General features: G+C 34.5%; 1 protein-coding gene across 1 annotated transcript in view; it reads right to left on the bottom strand.

Moving 5' to 3' along the window:
* Window positions 1–22,064, bottom strand: part of LOC114345565 (mutS protein homolog 5-like) — a 211,409-nt gene that overhangs the window by 13,190 nt on the left and 176,155 nt on the right. Inside the window, exon 10 of the mRNA XM_050649332.1 lies at window positions 2,461–2,599. Coding sequence (XP_050505289.1) covers window positions 2,461–2,599 — 139 coding nt within the window. The remainder of the gene's footprint in view (window positions 1–2,460; window positions 2,600–22,064) is intronic.

Raw genomic sequence — 22,064 nt, 5'->3', positions numbered from 1 at the left:
AGCTCCTAGTAAAGTTCAAACTATAAATTTAGGTTTCATGGTGCATAATTTTTTAATAGACGAAAATACAATAGTTCCTAATTTGGATCAAACTGAAGATAATTCTAATGCAAATATTTTAGCACAAATATCAAAACAAAATAAAAACACAAATAATCAACCTCAGTCAACGTAACATTCTGGTTAACATTAAAATGTTAATTATATAAAAGTTTATAAATTTTATAAAATATTTAAAATCAGCTGTGTCTGTAGATGCAGTACTACCATAACGTGACACAGGGTGACAAACAAAATTTCGACCAATCACGTGCCGAATTTCATACAATTTTCGATACAAGAACTTGCATAGTGTCATACAGGGCACAAATGTACGTACAAGAAATGATACAAGAAAATGTATACAAGAAACGATATCAGAAACGATATTAGAAATGATACAAGAAAATGCATAGTGTCATACAGCCTTAGTCTTAAGTCTGATGTAATTATGGATTCTCATATTGCAAGGAATATTTTATATCTTGATCATTGATAGGGAGACATCTCATATTTTGTACGGTGCTCCTTAATGCTGTTTGAGGTTATGCGATAATAACTGCTCAACCTTGACTACTATTCTTGAACTAATATTTTATTCATACAAAGTAGACAATGGACGTTTCCAAAGTCTCCTACGAACTTGTCATTTACCTATTTATTATTTTGTAGATTTAATAATTTCAACATGCCGAACATCTATGTAAAAAACAGAAAGAGATTTCGATCCGGAGGTTATGGTTATGAAACGAGCTGTCAATGATGTATTAATTAATAACATGAGCATAAGGAGAAGTGCAGCGCATAATGAAGTTAAAAAAAAGCAGACTTGCTATGTATGTAAAAAGGGCAAAAGATGTTGGTACCGAGCACATGGAATTTAAAGCCAATCCTCACTCCTGATATGAGGACAGCATTAGAAGAATATTTACTCAAATCCGCAGCAATGTTTTATGGCCTCACACCCAAATTGGTGAGGCGCCTGGCATTTGAATATGCTTCTATAAACTCGAGAAAAGTACCTAACAAATGTGAAGTGGACAAGATGGCGTTGAGTCTTGGTTCACTAACTTTATGCGCCGACATCCGAATCTATCAGTAAGAAAGCCCGAGGCAACCAGTTTGGCTCGAATGACCAGTTTTAACAAGACTAATGTGGAAATTTTCCAAAACAAGTTACAAGATGTCCTCAGTCGGTATTCCTTTACACCAGCCCAAATTTATAATCTTGATGAGGTAATTTCGACTTTTCATGATAAAGAAAAGAATATTGTCATTTTACTTTCTCTTTCAGACGGGCGTCACAACTGTGCAGAGGGTTCAGAAAATCGTGGAAAAAAAAGGCGAGCATAAGATCGGAAAAGTAATTTCTAGAGAGAGAGATCTGAACTAATGACTCATGTTGGGATAATTGGTTCAGATGGGAGAGCTCTACCAACTTTATGGATTTTTCCGCGCCATAGGTTTGACACTGCTAGGATGATGAATGGAATTTTCAGTGATGGACCTATGGGGTTAGCATATCCCAGTGGCTGGATGACCTGCGACAATTTCAATTTTCTGAAGGTGTTGGAACCTTTTGTGAAGCACGTTAAATGTAACTCACATGACCGTGTTCTGCTAATCATGGACAACCATGAATCGCATGTGTCACTGAAGGCCGTTGAGTTCTGCAGGGATAATGAGATTGTCATCTTCACCCTCCCACCGCACACATCCAACAAACTCCAACCGTTGGACAGGACAGTTTTTGGCTCATTTAAGACTTTTCTTCAACCAAGCAGCAGATTCTTGGATACTGTCTCATCCAAGACAAACTTTAACTATATACGATTTGCCTCTGATATGTCTTCAATCATAGGATAGGGCAGTTAATCCAGTGAACATCAAGTCTGGATTTCTGTGCACGGGGATTGTTCCGTTTGACCTAAAACTTATTTGGCGAAGAGGAATTTTTATCTTCTGCAGTTACGGATCGCCCGATATCTGAACCTGTCAATGTACATGCATTGTAACTACGAAGAATGAGGAAAAAAAAGAAAATGTTTACAATTAAAACGAGAAAGTTAGAATATCTCGGACACATAACTACTGAAAATAATCCTTCAAGGCAAAGTATTCGGAAAGCGAGGTATAGGGAGAAGAAGAATATCATGGTTAAAGAACCTGGGGACATGGTTTTCCACAACAACTAATCTATTTAAGGCATCAGTTAATAAAATAATTATAGCCAGAATGATCGCCAGTATTCCAAACGAATAGGCACCAAAAGAAGAATAAGTTCAAAATTATGCATACACGCACCTCTGATCTGATCTGTTCAAAGAAAAAAGAAGAATTATTTCTCTACAACAAATTTTGAACAAAAAAACGGCAGAGTTTCACATGAGTATAAATAGTTTTTGTATATTAACGATTTACCTGTCGATCATACCAATAATCTTCAATGGCTCTCTTATGTCTTTATTATATTTTAAAATGAACCCAGATAATCTTCTAAGTATTCTATTTTCGTGATCTATTATTTCTAGATAAATATCACCAAGTCGTTTATCCAACTCTGTAAAAATATGTTATGTATGTATCAATTAATTGGGAGGTCACCAGGTTTTGTGTTTACCAAAGTCAATTGTCGCATTCAGGAGACGAAAAAGTGACGGAGCGGTTCCGCAACTGTTGGGAATTCGTTCTCTGAATGTGGTGCTACTTGCGGAACGTGTTACGGAACGGTCGCCATGACAGTGAGTTCATTTTAATTCCGCTACATCCGTCCAACGTAATCTACTTTTGTGAATATGTCAACAGACTGGTTGAAAGATAATAATAATAATAATAATAATAATAATAACCTTCATCAAGAGATATCCTTCATCAAGAGATAGCTATCAAGCTGGGACTTCTCCAAACGGACCATCTCCCGTATTATCAATACGTCCCTGAGAGTATGCTTGAGGATGGCAACTACAAGCTATACTGGGACCGCACTGTGCTCACAGACCAAACAGTGGCACATAATAGACCAGATCTCGTACTAGTTAATAAATTAACAAGACAAACAACACTAATTGATGTGGCGATACCTAACAACAATAATCTACGTAGTAAATTCACTGAAAAGATCGCCAAGTACAGAGATCTAGAAATTCAAATACGAAGGCAATGGAGAATGCAAAGTACCCAGACGATACCTATTGTTATATCTACTACTGGAGTCATTCCGAAGAACCTCCTCGAAAGCATAAAAAGGCTGGGTCTAAATGAACATCTTTACAAGACCATGCAGAAAGCTGTACTACTCGCAACGGCCAGATGTGTACGAAAATTTTTGGGAGACACACCTGCATACCAAGTCACCTAGGGCTCGATAACACGGAAAGAGTCCCACCAGAGCTCAATCCTTTTGATACCGTAGGTATCTGGGATGAGTCAAATTTCCCCTTAGAGGGAGTGTGAGCCGTATGGCTAAATCTGGATAATAATAATAATAATAAGACGTTTATTGTTCCAAAAATATATATAAATTTACAAAAAAAAACATAGATTTGAAATGTGGTAGGAACAATGCGTTTTGATATCAGCATCTGTACTTTACCAGAAAATACAGGGCTGTTGAACGCCAACTATCTAAATAAAAAATTGTTACATTATAATAATAATTAACCTAATAACTTAACCTAAACAAAAAGAAAAAAAATCTAATTCTAAATTCACATAGAAGGCAGAAGAAGAAAAAAAAGGAAAGGAAAAGTACAAGAAAAGAAAAGATGAGAAAGAGAAAAATAAACGAGAAGAAGAAATAAAAGATCTGTTTACACATTTTTTACTGATAATTTAATAGTAGAGCTTTAATTTTCTTTTTGAAAGTAATAGGAGATAAATTACAATTAAAAATTTTATATTTATTAATAAGTGATGGAGCGATATAAGAAAATATTTTCTTAAAGATTTGCTTATTATGCTGGGGAGTTCTAAGTAAGGTTGTAGGTCTCAAGTTTCTTCGGTGCATTTCATTACTGAAGTTTAATTTATTGTACAGATACTTGGGTGTTTTTGTTTTAATGATCTTGTATGTAAAGTTTAGCGAGTGCAAAGTTCGCCTGTTGAACATGTTTAACCAGCCAAGATCAAGAAGTTTGTGAGAAACCCTCTGACGTCTCCGTATTCCAAAAATATACCTAAGACAAGAATTTTGTACTTTTTGTACCCTTTTTTTATTAACAACACTTAAAAATGGTCCATATATATGATCATAGTGATTAAAATGAGAAAGAATCAACGATTCACAAAGCATTGCCTTTGTTTTAATATTAAGAAAATGCCTGTGGGGGTATAAAGCCTTTAACATGGAGTAAGCCTTTTTTAAACACAAATTAATGTGATTGTTAAAATTTAATTTAGTATCCATAGTAAGTCCTAAATTTTTGGCAGATGCTTGAAAAATAATAGTGTTGTTATCTATACAAGGTACAATATTCGTTGACAGATGCTCACGTTGATTTTCAGAACAGAACAACATGGCTACCGATTTAGAGGGATTTATTTTAAGTAGATGTTTGTTAGAGCTAGTTAAAATTTCCTGAAGGTCAGAATTAATTCTTGCATTGGCTAACTGCGCCTCATGAGGAGCGAAGGAATATTTTAGTTGTGTATCATCGCAGTATTGATGATAGTCACAATGTTTTAAGGACTTTATAATATTAAAAGTATAAATTTTAAAGAGCAAAGGTCCTAAGATACTTCCCTGAGGAACCCCTGACAGAATATTACATATATTTGATCGCTTTTCGTCAATTACCACAGTTTGAGTACGAAGAGTTAAATACGATGTTACTAAATTCAATGAAGTTTCATCGAAGCCTATATGTTTTAAAATTGATATTAAAATTTCATGATTGATCATATCAAAGGCTTTCGAATAGTCCAAGAGAATTAAAACTGTTGCATACTTTCTATCATCTGCGGATACTATATTGTCAATTATATCGGAAATCGCTGTCTCACAACTATAACCTGTCCTAAATCCTGATTGCTTAGCAGGAATAATATTATTTTTTTCCAAAAAATTGCTCATTTGCTTTTCCATAATTTTTTCGATTATTTTCGAGAACGTGGGTAGGACAGATATACATCGCAGGTGATTAAATTCAGTTGGATTCTTTACTTTAGGTAAAGGAATAACTTTTGCTCTTTTCCAAGATGCGGGAAAGTAAAACTCAATGATACAGCTATTAACAATATGCGTAATAAAAGGGACGATAAAGGGGCAACAAAGTTGAATTAGAGTTATATTAAGATCATCCTGTCCAAAGGCTTTTGATTTTACACTCAAGATAATATCGGCAACGTCCTCCATAGACACTGTATTAAAATGAAATGGTTCTTGAACTGGCATAGAATGATTTCTGTAAAAACTTAGAAGTTCATTGCTGGGTTGTTGATTAATTGAACAAGCCGCTGTAAAATGTTGATTAAGTTTATTAACGTCTTTAAGATTATCTGGAATATGATTTTGTTTTCTGTTAAGTACATTAATCTTCCTAAGCTCATTCCACTTTTCTTTTACGTTGCAGTTTTGAAGTTTATTGTTTAAATAAATATTTTTTTCACGTCTAATAGTAGAAGTAGTTAAGTTCCTAATCTGTTTGTAGTAATTCCAGTGTTCCGGATTCCTACTACGACGATATCTATTTAGAGCTTGGTTTCGCATTTTTTGCATAAGTCGTATATTGTCTGTAATCCAGGGGCAATATGGTTTTTGCTTATTTGGACAAGTTCTTAAGGGGGCATGCTTATCAAAAATACCGAGTAATGTATTTGTAAGAAATGTCACTTTTTCATCAATATCATTAATTAAATATAGGTTGTGCAAGGATGCACCCTCAAGATCCCGTTGAAACTCTTCTAAATTAATGCGACTTAATGCTCTATATGTAAATGAAACATTATTTGGCGGAGGCTTATCAAACTTAATTTTACAGCATGTGAGAAAGTGGTCGGAGATATTGATATCTAAGTTCTCCACATCAAAAACACCATCAAAACTTGAACATATTAAATCAATTAAAGTAGATGTTCTGTCAGTCACACGAGTTGGTTCATTAACTAACTGTTTTATGTCAAAAGACTCAAATATATTATTAAGTTGGGAAGTGTAAGAAAAGTTAACGTCTAATTGGTCTATATTAAAATCACCCAAGAACACAATTTTACCCGACTGAGCGTAAAACTGTGGTAAAAGATCCTCGAAATAATCCAAGAATTCTCTATGACTTGAGCCTGGCGGCCTGTAAATAATTCCCATTATTAATACATTATGATTTTGGGTGATTCTTATCCAAATATGCTCAATGAAGGGCTTACATTCTTGTAAGATTACGGAGAAATGTAAGCCAATTTTTATATAAATACCAAGTCCTCCAGCATTCAGCAAACGATCTTGTCTAATAAATGTATAATTATTGATTTCAGAAACTTCATCACTTATATCACCGTTTAACCAAGTTTCAGTAACACCTAAGATATCATAGTTTTTGTTTTGTAAGTGATCTTTTAGCAAATCAAAATTATTATGTAACGATCTTACATTAATTTGTGCAACGCTCAACATATTTTAGAAAGAAGGGAGAAAAGAAACTATTAGAGAAAGGAAATACAGAGAGATAGAAAGAGGAAATATATAGAGATGGAGAGACAGTATTAAAAAACAATATTCCTGCTACAAATCCAAATCACACAAAGATAATACCTGCAGATTAAGTGCAAGTAGCCAAATTATATTTTATAGATCTACTTCATAAGTGAATAGAATATTTTATTTACGTTTCAGAACATTATTCATTAAAGTAAATTTAATACAAAAATAAACAAGTATATTATATTATATAAAAAAGATAAAAGAAGAAAAGTTGTTAATATTAGATTACAAATGCTGGTGTTATTGCTTTTTTACATTTAAACAAACAAATTTTAAGGAATATTCAATTAATAGTGAAATATTTATTTTGATTAACGACATTTCATGGAAAACAATTTAAACAAAAAATGTCTGTGCAATATAAACAAACAGATCTTTGTGAAATGTATTGTTTTAAATAATACAAAATTGTATTGTATTTAAAAATTGTTATTCGTTTATAAATAACAAGATATATTTTATGCTAAAAAAATGGGCAAATAAAGTCAAATCATATATTATGAGCGTAAATTAAATAATAACAGTCTACCTTTCATCAACAGGGATGTCCAATATATCCTTCTCATTCTGAACGCGGATAATACTACCACCACTTTTTACGTAAATATTGCCATTTAGGCAAAATGCACTTTTTGATGAGAACTTTTGCACCGCCGAATTTAGTAATTGCACTCGATATTTAGTTAGGTCTTCCTTAATCACAATGTTAGTATGTTTTAATAATTTGCGACACTTTAATATTTCAGAATGTTTGTTTACATCCACGAGTTGAACCAGAACTGCCGGAGGTTTATCATTAGTCGGGTTTTTTGCGGCCACTCGAAAACTATTTTTGATATCCTTGTCTGAGAAGGTAGATAGTTTTAATTTCGATTTGAATAAAGTACACACTTTTTCTTTTAAATTTTCATTCTCCGAAACCTCAAGACCAAAAATTCGAATATTTTGGTTTCGAGAGAACTGCTCACTATTATCAACCGCCATTTTAAGTTGTGTATTTTCAGATTTTACCTTTTTCAGCTCTTGCTTTAGAGTCAACACTTCATTTTCGACACTTTTAAGCCTGTTTTCAAATTTCATCTCAATTTTTTTGAAGATTTCATCAGCTATCTGAGACATATGAGATGACGTCAAGTACTAATTATCAATTGGAACATAGCGCAGACCATAGAAACGCAGCTTTGACCATGATTATGAAGTAAAGACAATTTATTGTGGCAAGTATAGTACGTCCGCTATAACTTTTCCCATGCGGTACGATTAATTTTCAATCAAATTAAGTCAAAACATAAATTGAAACGAACGTTGATGTGTATATACATTTTGTATACTGTATACTATATACTACACACATCGGCGTACGTTTCACTTTCTGTTTTGACTTAATTTGATTGAAAATGAATCGTACCGCATGGGTAAAGTTATAGCGGACGGACTATATATAACCTCACATATACATACAGGGTGTTTGGTAAAGAATGGGCCATAGCCTAACCTTGGATTCCTGAGGTTAAAATAGATCGATTTAAGCTAACTTACCTTAGTAAGAAAGTTGATACTAATAGAAATACAGGGTGTCAAAGTTAAACTTTTATTTTATTTATTTTTGAATATTTTCTGACAGATATGAGATATCAACACGAAATTTGGTAAGTGGAGGTTTTTTGGGAAGAGAAACCTAAATTCCCCACCAAAAATTTTATATTACCCAGAGAGCGCCACATACGTCTTTCAGCGTTCATTTAATACGTTCAATTTTTTTATCCCCCACTCTACATAATTTTAAGATAAAAAATTTATTTCCCTATTATTTTGACTTGAAAAAGGTATACTACATTCACCTCGCTAAACTCAACTGTTTCCGAAATAAACTCATTTTAAATCTGCGATGCAAAATTCAATTTTTTGCATTTCATTGTAGTTACTAAAAACCATTGGACATATCCTTGTCATACTTGGCAGCAATTATAAATACTGTACACCCTTCTAAATTGTATTAAACAAACGTTTCTGGCTACTACCCGAGGCGTACGACGGGGGAAAGGGAAGGGTCAACCATTCGCACTCTCCTATCGTACGCCTCTGGTAGTAGCTGGAAACGATTATTTAACATAATTGAGTAGGGTGTACCGGGTGTCCCAATAAGAATGGCTCTCGGCCATATCTCAGGAACCGTTTATAGTAGAGCTTTGAAATAAAAAATTTTATAACAAAAGTTGCCTCAGGAAAAGCCTGGAAATTATTTTCATAATTGTGGGACCACCGCTAGAGGGCGTAATTGAACATCAAATATTAAAAAATCTAAATTTTACAAAATTTTCCTAATGAAGGGGCACTGGAAATCCGATCGTCGTATTCTTCATAAAATTCTACGAATATTTGATTTGACAAGTTTAGGTCTACCCTTGGAAATAAGAGGTGGGGGTGAGTGGGAACCTTGTTATGAAAAACTGGCTGTGAGTCCGGTTCTGCTCAATCAAATTTTGCAAACTTGGTCTTGTTGAAGACAGATTTTTTTCGTCAATGTAAAAGTTATGGTTTCGAACCAACTTACTGAGTAATATGCCAGCTAGAAGGCGTTATTTAATTTTTTTCAGAGATCTAGTGTTCCTTGGAAAATATTAAATACAAACTGTAGAGTCAGCTCAGTATGCAACCACTTATACGTTTCCTTCAGAAACGTAGTCGGTACTTGAGACTTGAGACAGAACCTCTTTGGGGAGAAGGACAGGATGTCAAGATGGTAGTAGAAGTTAGGTTAATAATATGGATTGTCGCTTGGAAATATAATTGTAATAAAGTGCTAAATAAAGATTGTCTCAATAATTCTACATGGTGGCAGCGAACTTGCAAATACTCCGAGGAATATTTGGCAAGTAGAACCTTCTTCGAAGAGCAGAAATAGAGTTAAATAATTCCAGGGATGGCAGAGAATCAAGCAGGAAGCCATGTGCTTGCCAACATGGCAACAGTATCAGCTCCTTCTGAGTTTAATTTCTCCCTTCCAGGATCATGGAATCAGTGGAAAAAGAGGTTAGAAAGATATATGTCGGTTAGTGGTTTTATAAACAAATCAGAAGCTGAAAAAATTGATATGCTAGTGTATCTAATGGGGGCAGAAGCAGAGGAAATTATAACTCAATTTAATCTAACACCCGCACAGCAAGTATATAGTATTATTATCGAGAAGTTTGACGCTCATTTTATACCCCAAAAGAACGTAATATTTGAACGATTCAAGTTCAACACACGTAGTCAACAGCCAGGGGAGTCGGTGGATGCATATATCACTGCACTTCATAGCCTGGCAGAGCATTGTAGTTATGGGGCTCTAAAAGATGAGTTAATAAGAGACCGCATAGTAGTAGGAGTTTTAGATGTAAAAGTAAGTGAGAGGTTACAACTCCAAAAGAACCTAACATTAGGGGAAGCTGTATTAACAGTACGTCAAGCTGAGCTGCAGAATTCTCAAAACAGGATTCTTAGGCAAGAACGAGTACAAGAAGTAGCTACGGTCAATGCACACAGAGGTAACTACTGGTCACAATCACAAGCAGAACCAAATAAATATGGACAACAGAACACATGGGGGAAATCCAACAAAAACTACAAATGTACATACTGTAGTGTACCAAGCTGCAACAGCTGAGAAAGATGTCCAGCAAAAGATAGTCGTTGTCGATTATGTGGAAAGAAAGGACATTGGCAAGCTAGATGTAGATCCGGCAGGAATGTAAGAGTAGTTGAAGGTCAAAACTGTGCTGAAAGTGAGGTAGGAATAGAAAATGAAATGGAAAACTTACAGGTAAATAACTTTGATTTTCATCTAGGACACATTTACACTAATGATAAAGATCAGTGGTTTGCAAAATTTTTGGTTGACAATAAATATGTTATGCCTTTTCTTGTTGATACAGGTGCTGATGTAAGTTGTGTCTCTAGAAATATGTTGTCTGATTTCTACAAAAATAAAATGTATGTTTGCCAGGAGTCCATAGGGGGCCCTGATAATAAAAAACTAGAAATTGAGGGTAAAATTGATGTTAATTTGACTTATAATGACAATATGTGTTCAGAATCTTTATATGTTGTAAAAAATCTAAAGGTGCCTATCCTTGGTCGGCCTGGAATTATAAAATTAAAATTGCTTAATATTAATAAAAATAGTTCACGTTATATTAATAACTTAGTATCTAAAAATATAAATGCATTTGGGGCAGAATCAGAGACCTACAGTGCTAGCAAGTACTCATTAGAAACAATAGCTGAGTCATTTCAAGGAATATTTGATGATATTGGGGAATTTAAAACAAAAATGAAACTTGAGCTAAAATCTAATGTTCAGCCATTTGCTCAGTCAGTACCACGAGTAGTTCCATTACCACTCATGCCCAAGTTAAAAGTTGAGTTAGACCGTCTACTTCAGTTGGGTATAATAAAACCAATTGAAGAACATACCAGGTGGGTAAGTCCTATTGTTTGTGTACCAAAGGGTGACTCTGTTAGGTTGTGCGGAGATTACACAAAACTTAACCAAAGTGTATTAAGAGCTTATTTCCCACTTCCAAAAATAGAGCATACTTTGGCTCAACTGAAAAATTCAATAATATTTTCTAAGCTCGACACAACTAGTGGTTACTTCCAAATTAAACTGAAACCAGAAAGCCAATTGCTAACTACATTCATCACACCATTTGGTCGATACTTTTTTACACGTCTTCCCTTTGGAATTTCATGTTCTCCAGAATATTTTGCACTTAGGTTTTCTAAGATTCTTTCAGGTATGAAAGGGGTAGTCTTTTATATGGATGATATTTTAATCCATGCTAGTTCAGTCAAAGAACATGACGAAATTTTAAACCAAGTTCTAATAAAATTACACAGTGAAGGTATAACCCTTAATAAAAACAAATGTGTCATTGCTGCTAAGTCAGTCAAGTACTTGGGGCATATCATCACTACTTCTGGGGTTAAAATAGATCCTGAACGGGTCAGAGCAATTAGAGAATTCCCAGAACCAGAAAATAAAACAGAACTTTTAAGATTATTAGGTATGATTAATTTTGCGGGTAAATATATTAAAAACAAATCTGAAATTTTAGAACCTTTAACATCTCTTCTAAAAAAGGACTCAGTATTCTTATGGGGACCTGCTCAAATTCAAGCTCTAAATACTCTAAAAAAATGTTTAGAAAGTTCCCCAAATTTATCATATTTTGATGCGAACAAAACTATTGTTGTAAATTCAGACTCTAGTTGTTTTGGCATAGGAACTTGTCTGATGCAAGAAAATCTAGATAAATCTCGCGAAATAGTGGCATTTTCATCTCGATTATTAAGTCAAGTAGAGGGTCGATACGCGCAGATAGAAAAAGAAGCCCTGGCAATTACGTGGGCAGCTGAAAAGTTTGCTGATTATATAACAGGGGTCAAAGATTTGATTTTTGAAACAGACTCAAAACCCCTTGTTCAAATTTTACAGACGAAAAATGTGGATGAATTATCTCCTAGGTTGCAGCGGTTTCGGATGAGATTAATGCGTTACAATTATAAAGTAGTTTACATCCCAGGAAAACAGTTGGTTGTGTCAGACGCACTAAGTCGAAGTCCCATAAAAAATTCTGTACCTAGTAATGATGAGTTGACAGGTATTGAAGTCGAGGGGTATGTTAAATCAGTAATCCGTAATTTACCCATAAAAGATCGGTTTATAAAGCAAATAATCGAGGAACAAAGCAATGACCCTGTTTTACAAATAATAAAACAATATACGTTGACTTCATGGCCAGAAAAGTCTAAAATTCCTGTGCATGTTTTGCCATATTTTCAATTCAGATATGATATATCATTTTGTGAAAATTTGTTATTAAAAAGTTCTCGAATTATTATACCAGCAGCTTTACAACTTAAATGTCTAGAATATATTCACACAGGTCATCTGGGGGTAGTCAAGTGCAGGGACAGGGCTAAATCTACAGTGTGGTGGATCGGGCTGTCTTCTCAAATAGAAAAAATGATTAGAAATTGTCCCAATTGTGTGGAAAATCGTGAAAATATAAAAGAAACTTTTTACAAAGAAGAATCATGTACACGACCTTGGGAAAAGATAGCACTAGATCTTTTTAAACTGGATAAATGGTTCTTGATTGTCGTGGACTACTACTCCAGATATTTTGAAATATTTGAGCTCAGTTCCATGACTGAAATTGTTATTATAAATCACTTGAAAGGTTTATTCTCTAGATATGGTATTCCCAATATTGTGCGTAGTGATAATGGACCACAATTTTCAACATTATTTAAGAAATTTGCTTCAAATTATAATTTTATTCATGTAACTAGTAGCCCATACTTTGCACAGAGCAATGGATTAGTTGAACGGGCAGTTAAGACTGCTAAAGAACTAATCAAAAAGAATAGTGAAGATATATTTTTAGCGCTCTTAGCCTATAGGGCTACACCTTTAAGGTGTGGACTTTCACCAGCAGAGCTGTTTTTCTCTAGAAAATTAAGAACTAATCTACCACAGTTGTCATTAAATTTGGAACAATCGGTTGTTAAGGGGGGAGTGTCATTAAGAGAAAGGGAAAATAAGGAAAAACAAGCAGATAATTATAATAGTAGACACCGAGCCAAGGATATGCAACCTTTATATGTGGGCGATTCTGTCTGGATTATTGATATTAGGCAATATGGAAAGGTAATTGAAATTTGTGAAGAACCACGCTCTTATGTTGTTCAAACTAATAGTGGTCAATTCAGACGTAACAGATGGCATTTGGTCCAGGCACCTTACTATACTCCTGATACCAGTAACCAGTTAGTTCCTAAGAAATTTGTTGACAGCAGCGACTTAGCAACTCCAGGCTTCTCCCACAAAGAAAAGGAGAATGAGAATATAAATAATTCCTCTGATACTTTAGAGACTATACATGGGAGTCAGAGTTGTGGAGTCGATGCTTCACCAAATAAAAGTGATGTCCAAAGTGAACACTTACCTGTACAGGAACCTGATCTGTTATTGAGGCCTAAAAGGAACATTAAAAAGCCAATTTACTTGTCCGACTATAGTTGTTAAGTTATGTATATTATGTTATGTTATGTATTCATTCTATATTTGCTGGGGTCCTGGAATTCTCATAGAGAGCTCTGTGGCTTACCTCATTTAAAAAGAGGAGAATGTAGAGTCAGCTCAGTATGCAACCACTTATACGTTTCCTTCAGAAACGTAGTCGGTACTTGAGACAGAACCTCTTTGGGGAGAAGGACAGGATGTCAAGATGGTAGTAGAAGTTAGGTTAATAATATGGATTGTCGCTTGGAAATATAATTGTAATAAAGTGCTAAATAAAGATTGTCTCAATAATTCTACACAAACATGCATTTTTAATACCATATTACAAAATTAGACAAAATTAGCAACAGAATAGAGAAAACCGCATGTTAATACCTTTTTTCTATCTCGAGATATCTTACAAAACGTGTAAATTTAAAAACATAACTGTTACTGTCACCGGTAAACGAAATAATTCATTAAAAGTAGTGTGCTATGGAAACAACAAAGAAACATTTTCCAGCTGTCAACGTATATTAGGTCTTTTCAACGCTTCTCATTTGTTTCGAGCCTCGTTCATATCTCGTATATTAATATTATACACGGATTATACGGCATATGACAGAGGCTCGAAACAAATGAGAAGCGTTGAAAAGCCCTATTACAAAGAAATAAAAACAACTATTTAGTGATGACAGAAACGTTCAAATTTTTGCCCATCATTTTCGTTGCAAACATTTACTCTTTCAAGAGTAGATTGAACAGCAGTCTCAATTTCTGCTCTCAATATGCTTTGAATGGCGTTTAGTATTCTCTGGATAATGTATTCTAGAGTAGTATATGATGGGCAACAATTTGAATATTTAAATGGTCACTAAGTAGTTCTTTTTGTTCTGTGTTATATTTAATTTTAATAGTATTGTTTCTCTTTATATTGTTGTTTTAATTAATTATCTTTTTATACGTTGACATCTGGAAAATGTTATTTTGTTTTTTCCACAGCACATTACTTTTCATTAACTTAGTTTACCGGTGATAGTAACAGTTATGTATAAAATTTACACGTTTCTCGAGATATCGTGAGATAGACAAAAGGTATCGACATGCGGTTTTCGCTATTCTATTGCTAATTTAATCTAATTTTATAAAGTATGATTAAAAATGCATACAGTCGGAAAAATGAAAGAATACCCATGAACGAACATATAAAACACGCTGTATTTTCCTGTCACCGTGTCACAAAGAAAATTGTCCAACGCAAGTACATGTAATAATAATTCTTACATGTACTTGCGCTGGACAATTTTTTGTGTGACACGGCGACAGGAAAATACAGCGTGTTTTATATGTTCGTTCATGGGTATTCTTTCATTTTTCCTACTGTACTTGTATTTAATATTTTCCAAAGAAAACTAGATTTCTGAAAAAAATTAAATAACGCCTCCCAGCTGGCTTATTACTTAGTAGGATGGTTCAAAATTATCACGCTTACATTGAAGAAAAAGATCTGTCTTCAACAAGACCCAGTTTTCAAAATTTGATTTAGCAGAACCGGACTTACAGCCATTTTTTCATAACAAGGTTCCCACTCACCCCCACCTCTTATTTGCAAAGGTAGAGTTAAACTTGTTAAATCAAATATGCGCAGAATTTGATGAAGAATACAATAATCGGATTTACAGTGCCCCTTCATTGGGAAAATTTTGTAAAATTTAGATTTTTTTATTTTTGATATTCAATTACGCCCTCTAGCGGTGGACCCACAATTATGAAAATAATTTCCAAGCTTTTCCTGAGGCAACTTTTGTTATAAAATTTTTTATTTCAAAGCTCTACTATAAACCGTTCCTGAGATATGGCCGAGAGCCATTCTTATTGGGACACCCGGTACAGTAGGGTGGGCCGAAAAAAAATAATCTTTCATTTTTTAATCGCTATAGCGCGGAAAACTTACCTTTTATTATATAAGTAAAATGCAAAGTAAAAATAAAGTTATATATTGAACCCCCAGCTAGCGCATCATACTTAAAATTTAGTTTTTTCAGAAATCAAGACATTTTGCAATTATTTTTGCAATCTTTAGCCAATAATATTTGAACGTGCTATAGTAAAAACTGTTTCGTTAATAGTTTAAAAAATAGGAAATAAATTTGAAACAGACAATATCTTTTAATTTGCGGGAGCGCCAAATACTCAAAAATTGGTAAAATTCACATATTAGCGCCTTAAAAGAAGGTGCCGTCTAGTATGTTGTGTTGGGTGTTAATAGCACAATCCATTTTTTGTTCTTTTACTTTACAATCCATTTGATATTGGAATATAATTATTATAGTGTGTGAAAAGGTATAAAGGATATAAATAAAACAACTTATAATTTTAATAACATGTTTAATTGAAACACGTGACGAAACATGCGACGGTACCGTTACTAACACGGGTTGGAAAAATGGTGTGATTCGTTCTATTGAAGAAAACGTAAAAATACCCCTGCAGTGGGCAATATGCCTTTTGTATTTCAACGAGTTGCCGTTCCGGGTTTCGGCATTTATTGCAAACCCTTGATGATGAAACAACTGGGCCAAAGTCATTTAGTGGCCCAATTGGCAACCAGCTTAGTAAGTGTGAAAAACTTCTAATTGTTGATTTTGTAAGAATTATCGGACATTCATCGCAATCTTTTGAGTAAATATCAACAGCATCTTCTAGACATAAGTTGTGCGATAAAGTCAGGCAACTGCGCTGTTGGCTTATCTGTTCGAGAACCAGGTCCACTTTCCCACTCTCGATGGTTGACTACAGCTAACAGTGTTTTGAAACTGTATGTAAGTGTGGAAACGCCTTCAGTTCAACATAAATATTGTTAGTATCCTTCATTCTTAAATCATACATGCCTGTATGGTTCAAAATAGAGAACAGCAAATACATAACAGATATACCTGACCACGTTTTTGAGGCTATCAAATCAACCAGATTTCTACCAGAGAATTTGATTAAAATAGGGGAGAGTTGGACAAAACGGAATACCATTCTTGTTTATTTTTATTACGGAAAAAATGTTAAAGAAATTTACATATTATTTTTTATAGGTATAACATTTATTGAAGCACACAAAAAACATATTTTTAGCTATTTTTAATGACTGGAAAATAGTAAAAAAAAATATTTATTAAAGTCCTGCACATCCCGTTTTAGCATACCACGGTTGGATATAACGAGCTAGGTTCACAATATATAATTTTTTGCATAAAATTATCTAAAAAGTATATTTAAGTAGATATAAGACTGCAATGCAAAATTTACCTTTTAGTCGGAGAGATAGAAGCGGATTTTTTGCGTGATAAGTAATATGTAAAAACTATACGGGGATATGTTGAATTAGTTGTGTACACGACTTTCACCAACGGCCAGAAACCAGAGTGGGGGTCGAGGGTAGTTATAAGGGGTCAAAGTCGCGGTTTTTATTATTTTTTTATGACGCTCATGATCGAGATAGTGCACCAAAATTTGGGAATAAGTAGGTCATGACGTAACTAAGTAAAATCTCTAGGGGCGGAACGCTGCGTTGCCGACAAAGGGGTGGGGATAGGGGTGAATATAAAAAATATAAAGGGTTTTTTGCGACGTTCGTGATTGAGATAGTGGACCAAAATTTGGGAATAAGTAGACCATGACATTACTAAGTAAAATCCCCAAAGCCGGAAACCAGAGTGGAGGATGAGGGTAGTTATAAGGGTCAAAGTCGCCGTTTTTATTATTTTTTTTGTGACGCTCTTCTTCTTCTTCTTAGCCTTCTATCGTCCACGTTTGGACATAGGCCTCTCCCAACTCCTTCCATCGGTCTCTATCCTGAGCAACATATTTCCAATTCGTTCCGGCTACTCTTTTAATAGCATCAACCCATCTCATCTGTGGTCTTCCTTGTGACGCTCATGATCGAGATAGTGCACCAAAATTTGGGAATAAGTAGGTCATGACGTAACTATGTAAAATCTCCAGGGGTGGCACGCTGCCTGGCCGACAAAGGGGTGGGGTAGGGGTGAATACAAAAAACATAATGAGTTTTTTGCGACGTTCGTGATTGAGAGAGTGCACCAAAATTTGGAAATAAGTAGACCATGACATATCTAAGTAAAATCCTCAGAGCCGGAAACCCGAGGTGGGGGACGAGGGTAGTTATAAGGGGTCAAAGTCGCCGTTTTTATTATTTTTTTTGTGACGCTCATGATCGAGAGAGTGCACCAAAATTTGGGAATAAGTAGGTCATAAGGTAACTAAGTACAATCTCCAGGGGTGGAATGCTGCGTGGCCGATAAAGGGGTGGGGTTAGGTGTGAATATAAAAAATATAAGGGATTTTTTTGCGACGTGCTAGATTGAGATAGTGCACGAAAATTTGGGAATACGTAGACCATGACTTAGCTAAGTAAAATCACCAGAGCCGGACACCAGAGTTGGGAATGAGGGTAATTTTAAGGGGTCAAAGTCGCAGTGTGTATTATTTTTTTGTGACCCGGCACAACATTTGTCCCCCACGCAGCGTTCGCCACTGGAGATTTTACTTAGTAATGTCTACTTATTCCCAATTTGGTGCACTATCTCGATCACGAACGACAAAAAACCCCCATATATTTTTATACTCACCCCTGCCTACCACCCCTTTGTACCCCAAACAGCCCCTGGAGATTTTACTTAGTTACCTCATGACCTACTTACTCCCAAATTTTGGTGCACTATCTTCAACATGAGCGCCACAAAAAAATAATAAAAACCGCGACTTTTACCCCTTATAACTACCCTCGTCCGCCACTCTGGTTTCCGCCTCTGGGGATATTACTTAGTTATGTCATGGTCTACTTATTTCCAAATTTAGGTGCACTATCTCAATCACGAACGTCGCAAAAAACCCCTTACATTTTTTTATATTCACCCCTGCCCCACCCCTTTGTCGGCCACGCAGCGTTCCACTCCTGGAGATTTTACTTAGTTACGTCATGACATACTTATTCCCAAATTTTGGTGCACTATCTCGATCATGAGCGTCACAAAAAAAAAAATAATAAAAAACGGGATTTTGACCCCTTATAACTACCTTCCTCCCCCACTCTGGTTTCCGGCTCTGGGGATTTTACTTATTTAGGTCATGGTCTACTTATACCCAAATTTTGGTGCACTATCTCGTTCACGAACGTCGCAAAAGACTCCTTATATTTTTTATATTCACCCCTACCCCCACCCCTTTGTCGGCCACGCAGCGTTCCACTCCTGGAGATTTTACTTAGGTACGTCAGGACCTACTTATTCCCAAATTTTGGTGCACTATCTCGATCATGAGCGTCATAAAAAAATAATAAAAACCGCGACTTTGACCCCTTATAACTACCCTCGGCCCCCACTCTAGTTTCCGGCCGTTGGTGAAAGTCATGTACACAACTAATTCAACATATCCCCGTATAGTTTTTCCATATTACTTATCACGCACAAAATCCGCTCCCAGCTCTTGGACTATTTGAAAAACAATATCTTCATAGTAGTCAGAAATTTAAAAATAGGTCTTTTTTATGTTTTATTGTAAAATGGAAAATAAGACCTTTTATTTAGGACTAGGTACGTATATCAGAACAAAAGTCACGCTTTATCGCTAGAACACGCTTTATCGCTATTTAAAAAATTAATAGGCCAACAAATAAATAGGTGGATAAAACGGGACATAAAAAACTGTATCCCATTTTATCCAACTTATAAGTGTCCCGTTTTGTCCAACTCAGACATTTTTCAAAACAAAAATGGCTCCTGCCTAAACGTGAAAGTAAAATTAGATAGACTACACATGAGAATATTCGTTAATGAGTACTAAATTAAATGTCATAGTTACCGGAATTATATGTTTAGATATGTAGGCAATATAATGTAGAAAAACTTAAAATAAAAGTTGTACCAAAAAAATAGAGTCAAACAATTCTAAACACAACAACTTTTCATCAAATAATGGCATCGAGGTAAAACGAACTGAGAATGTTAAAATGACGACTGAGAATAAGTTTTCGTCATTGTCCGATTGATAGCAGCACTAGTTGGGTCGCTAGGCTAGGTATCCCGTTTTATCCAACTCTCCCCTGGTAGATCCTATAATCGAAAGAAATGCATTTTTTCCCACCCAGAAAATTTGCTACTGAGGATGATAGTTGATGAAAGGAAGCACATAAGAGAATTAGGATTCCGAAGAATAATCAAAGCAAGGATGTTAGCTACAAAAACAAAAACAATTAGACTGACTAACAAAACTGACTATACTGAATTATTTGATTGGAATTTTTGAGTATTTTGCGCTACCGCAAATAAAAAGATATTGTCTGTTTCAAATTTATTTCCTATTTTTAAACTATTAACTAAACAATTTTCACTATAGCACGTTCAAATATTATTGGCTAAAGATTGTAAAAATAATTGAAAAATGTCGATTTCTAAAAAAAACTAAATTTAAGTATGATGCGCTAGCTGGTGGCTCAATATATAACTTTATTTTACTTTGCATTTTACTTATATACCCCAAAGGCAAGTTTTCCGCGGTATAGCGATTAAAAAATGAAATATAATTTTTTTTTGACCCACCCTAGTGCACATTACCTATGTACACTTTCTGCCAAGTATGACACGGATATTTTTTTTTTAAATAATTTATTCTTTATTTAAAACGTTAATAATTATTTGTACCCGGTACTTTAAAGCTATTTTCCCTTCTAAATTATGTTAAATAATGCTGCCAGAGGCGTACGACACGGGGTAGTGAATGTCGCAAATTCTACGCCACTGACGAAAATGCTGTTTTAACATAATTTTTAGATTCTCCAATACCTTTTATGAAAATAATATACTCTTAAGTTCTAACGATAAAATCCTTAGTTTTTCAGATATTGCAAGTAAAAAATGAAACGGCACAGTTAATAAGGAACTTGCACATTTTTTTATTACATAATAATGTTCAGTTTTGTATAAAAATGAGATTTTTAAAATTTTATGCTTCAAAAACGAATAATAACTTAGAAGAATAAATTTAAAGTCTTCTGTATTTTAAAATAGTTCAAACGACCCGTGACGTCACACAGTTTAACTATATAGTTCCGTTTATGGTTATAATTAGCTAAGTATATTCTTTTTCTTCTTCTTTAATTTATTGGCCTCCACCTACTTGGGTATACCTCGTCGCGAAATAAAGGAAAAATATTTATATTCTATCAATATTTATCGTATGTCATGTTATGTTAATACATAACAGATATACCTGACCACGTTTTTGAGGCTATCAAATCAACCAGATTTCTACCAGAGAATTTGATTAAAGTAGGTAGTAAATCCTGTAATCGAAAGAAATGCATTTTTTCCCACCCAGAAAATTGGCTACTGAGGATGATAGTTGATGAAAGGAAGCACATAAGAGAATTAGGATTCCGAAGAATAATCAACGCAAGGATGTTAGCTACAAAAACAGAAACAATTAGGGTTTTTCGACCTCCAAAAATCAACTTTCATGAGACTGACTATACTGAATTATTTGATTGGAATACCACTGAAATTACACCACTACCACTGTTACGGAGAGTCTCTGATGATGAAGTTTGGGCTAAAATCACTGCTGGTGAAACAGCAGGAACTGCTGAACCGAGGATTGGAACTTTGGAAAATACTCAAGCCGTGGAACGCTGCGTCAAGTTAGTGACTGAAGCATCTAAAAAAGTCGTCGGTGCTAAGGAACGAGATGGTTTCATAAGATCTGCCGTAGCATCCAGAGGTTCGATGCCAAAGTTTGACAGCAAGCGCAGATTCAACGTACCCACTCAGAAATAGTGAATAAAAGACTCTTTCTAAAGTCAAAATGTCATTTAATTTGTTGACATTGTTTGGCCACAATTAGGTTTCTTTTTTGTTTCAATTAAACATGTTCTTGCAATTAAAAGTTGTTTTATTTATATCCTTTATAACTTTAAACACACTATAATAATTTTATTCAAATTAAATAGAGTGTAAAGTAAAAGAACAAAAAATGTATTGTGCTATTAACACCCAACACAACATACTAGACCACACCTTCTTTTAAGCTGCTAATATGTGAATTTTACCAATTTTTGAGTATTTTGCGCTACCGCAAATAAAAAGATATTGTCTGTTTCAAATTTATTTCCTATTTTTAAACTATTGACTAAACAATTTTCACTATAGCACGTTCAACTATTATTGGCTAAAGATTGTAAAAATAATTGAAAAATGTCTCGATTTCTAAAAA

This window comes from Diabrotica virgifera, chromosome 4, assembly GCF_917563875.1.
Source record: "Diabrotica virgifera virgifera chromosome 4, PGI_DIABVI_V3a".
In the NCBI taxonomy this organism is placed as follows: Eukaryota; Metazoa; Arthropoda; class Insecta; order Coleoptera; family Chrysomelidae; genus Diabrotica; species Diabrotica virgifera.
Note: the sequence above shows the minus strand (reverse complement) of the source record. Positions and strands in the feature narration are given on the sequence as shown.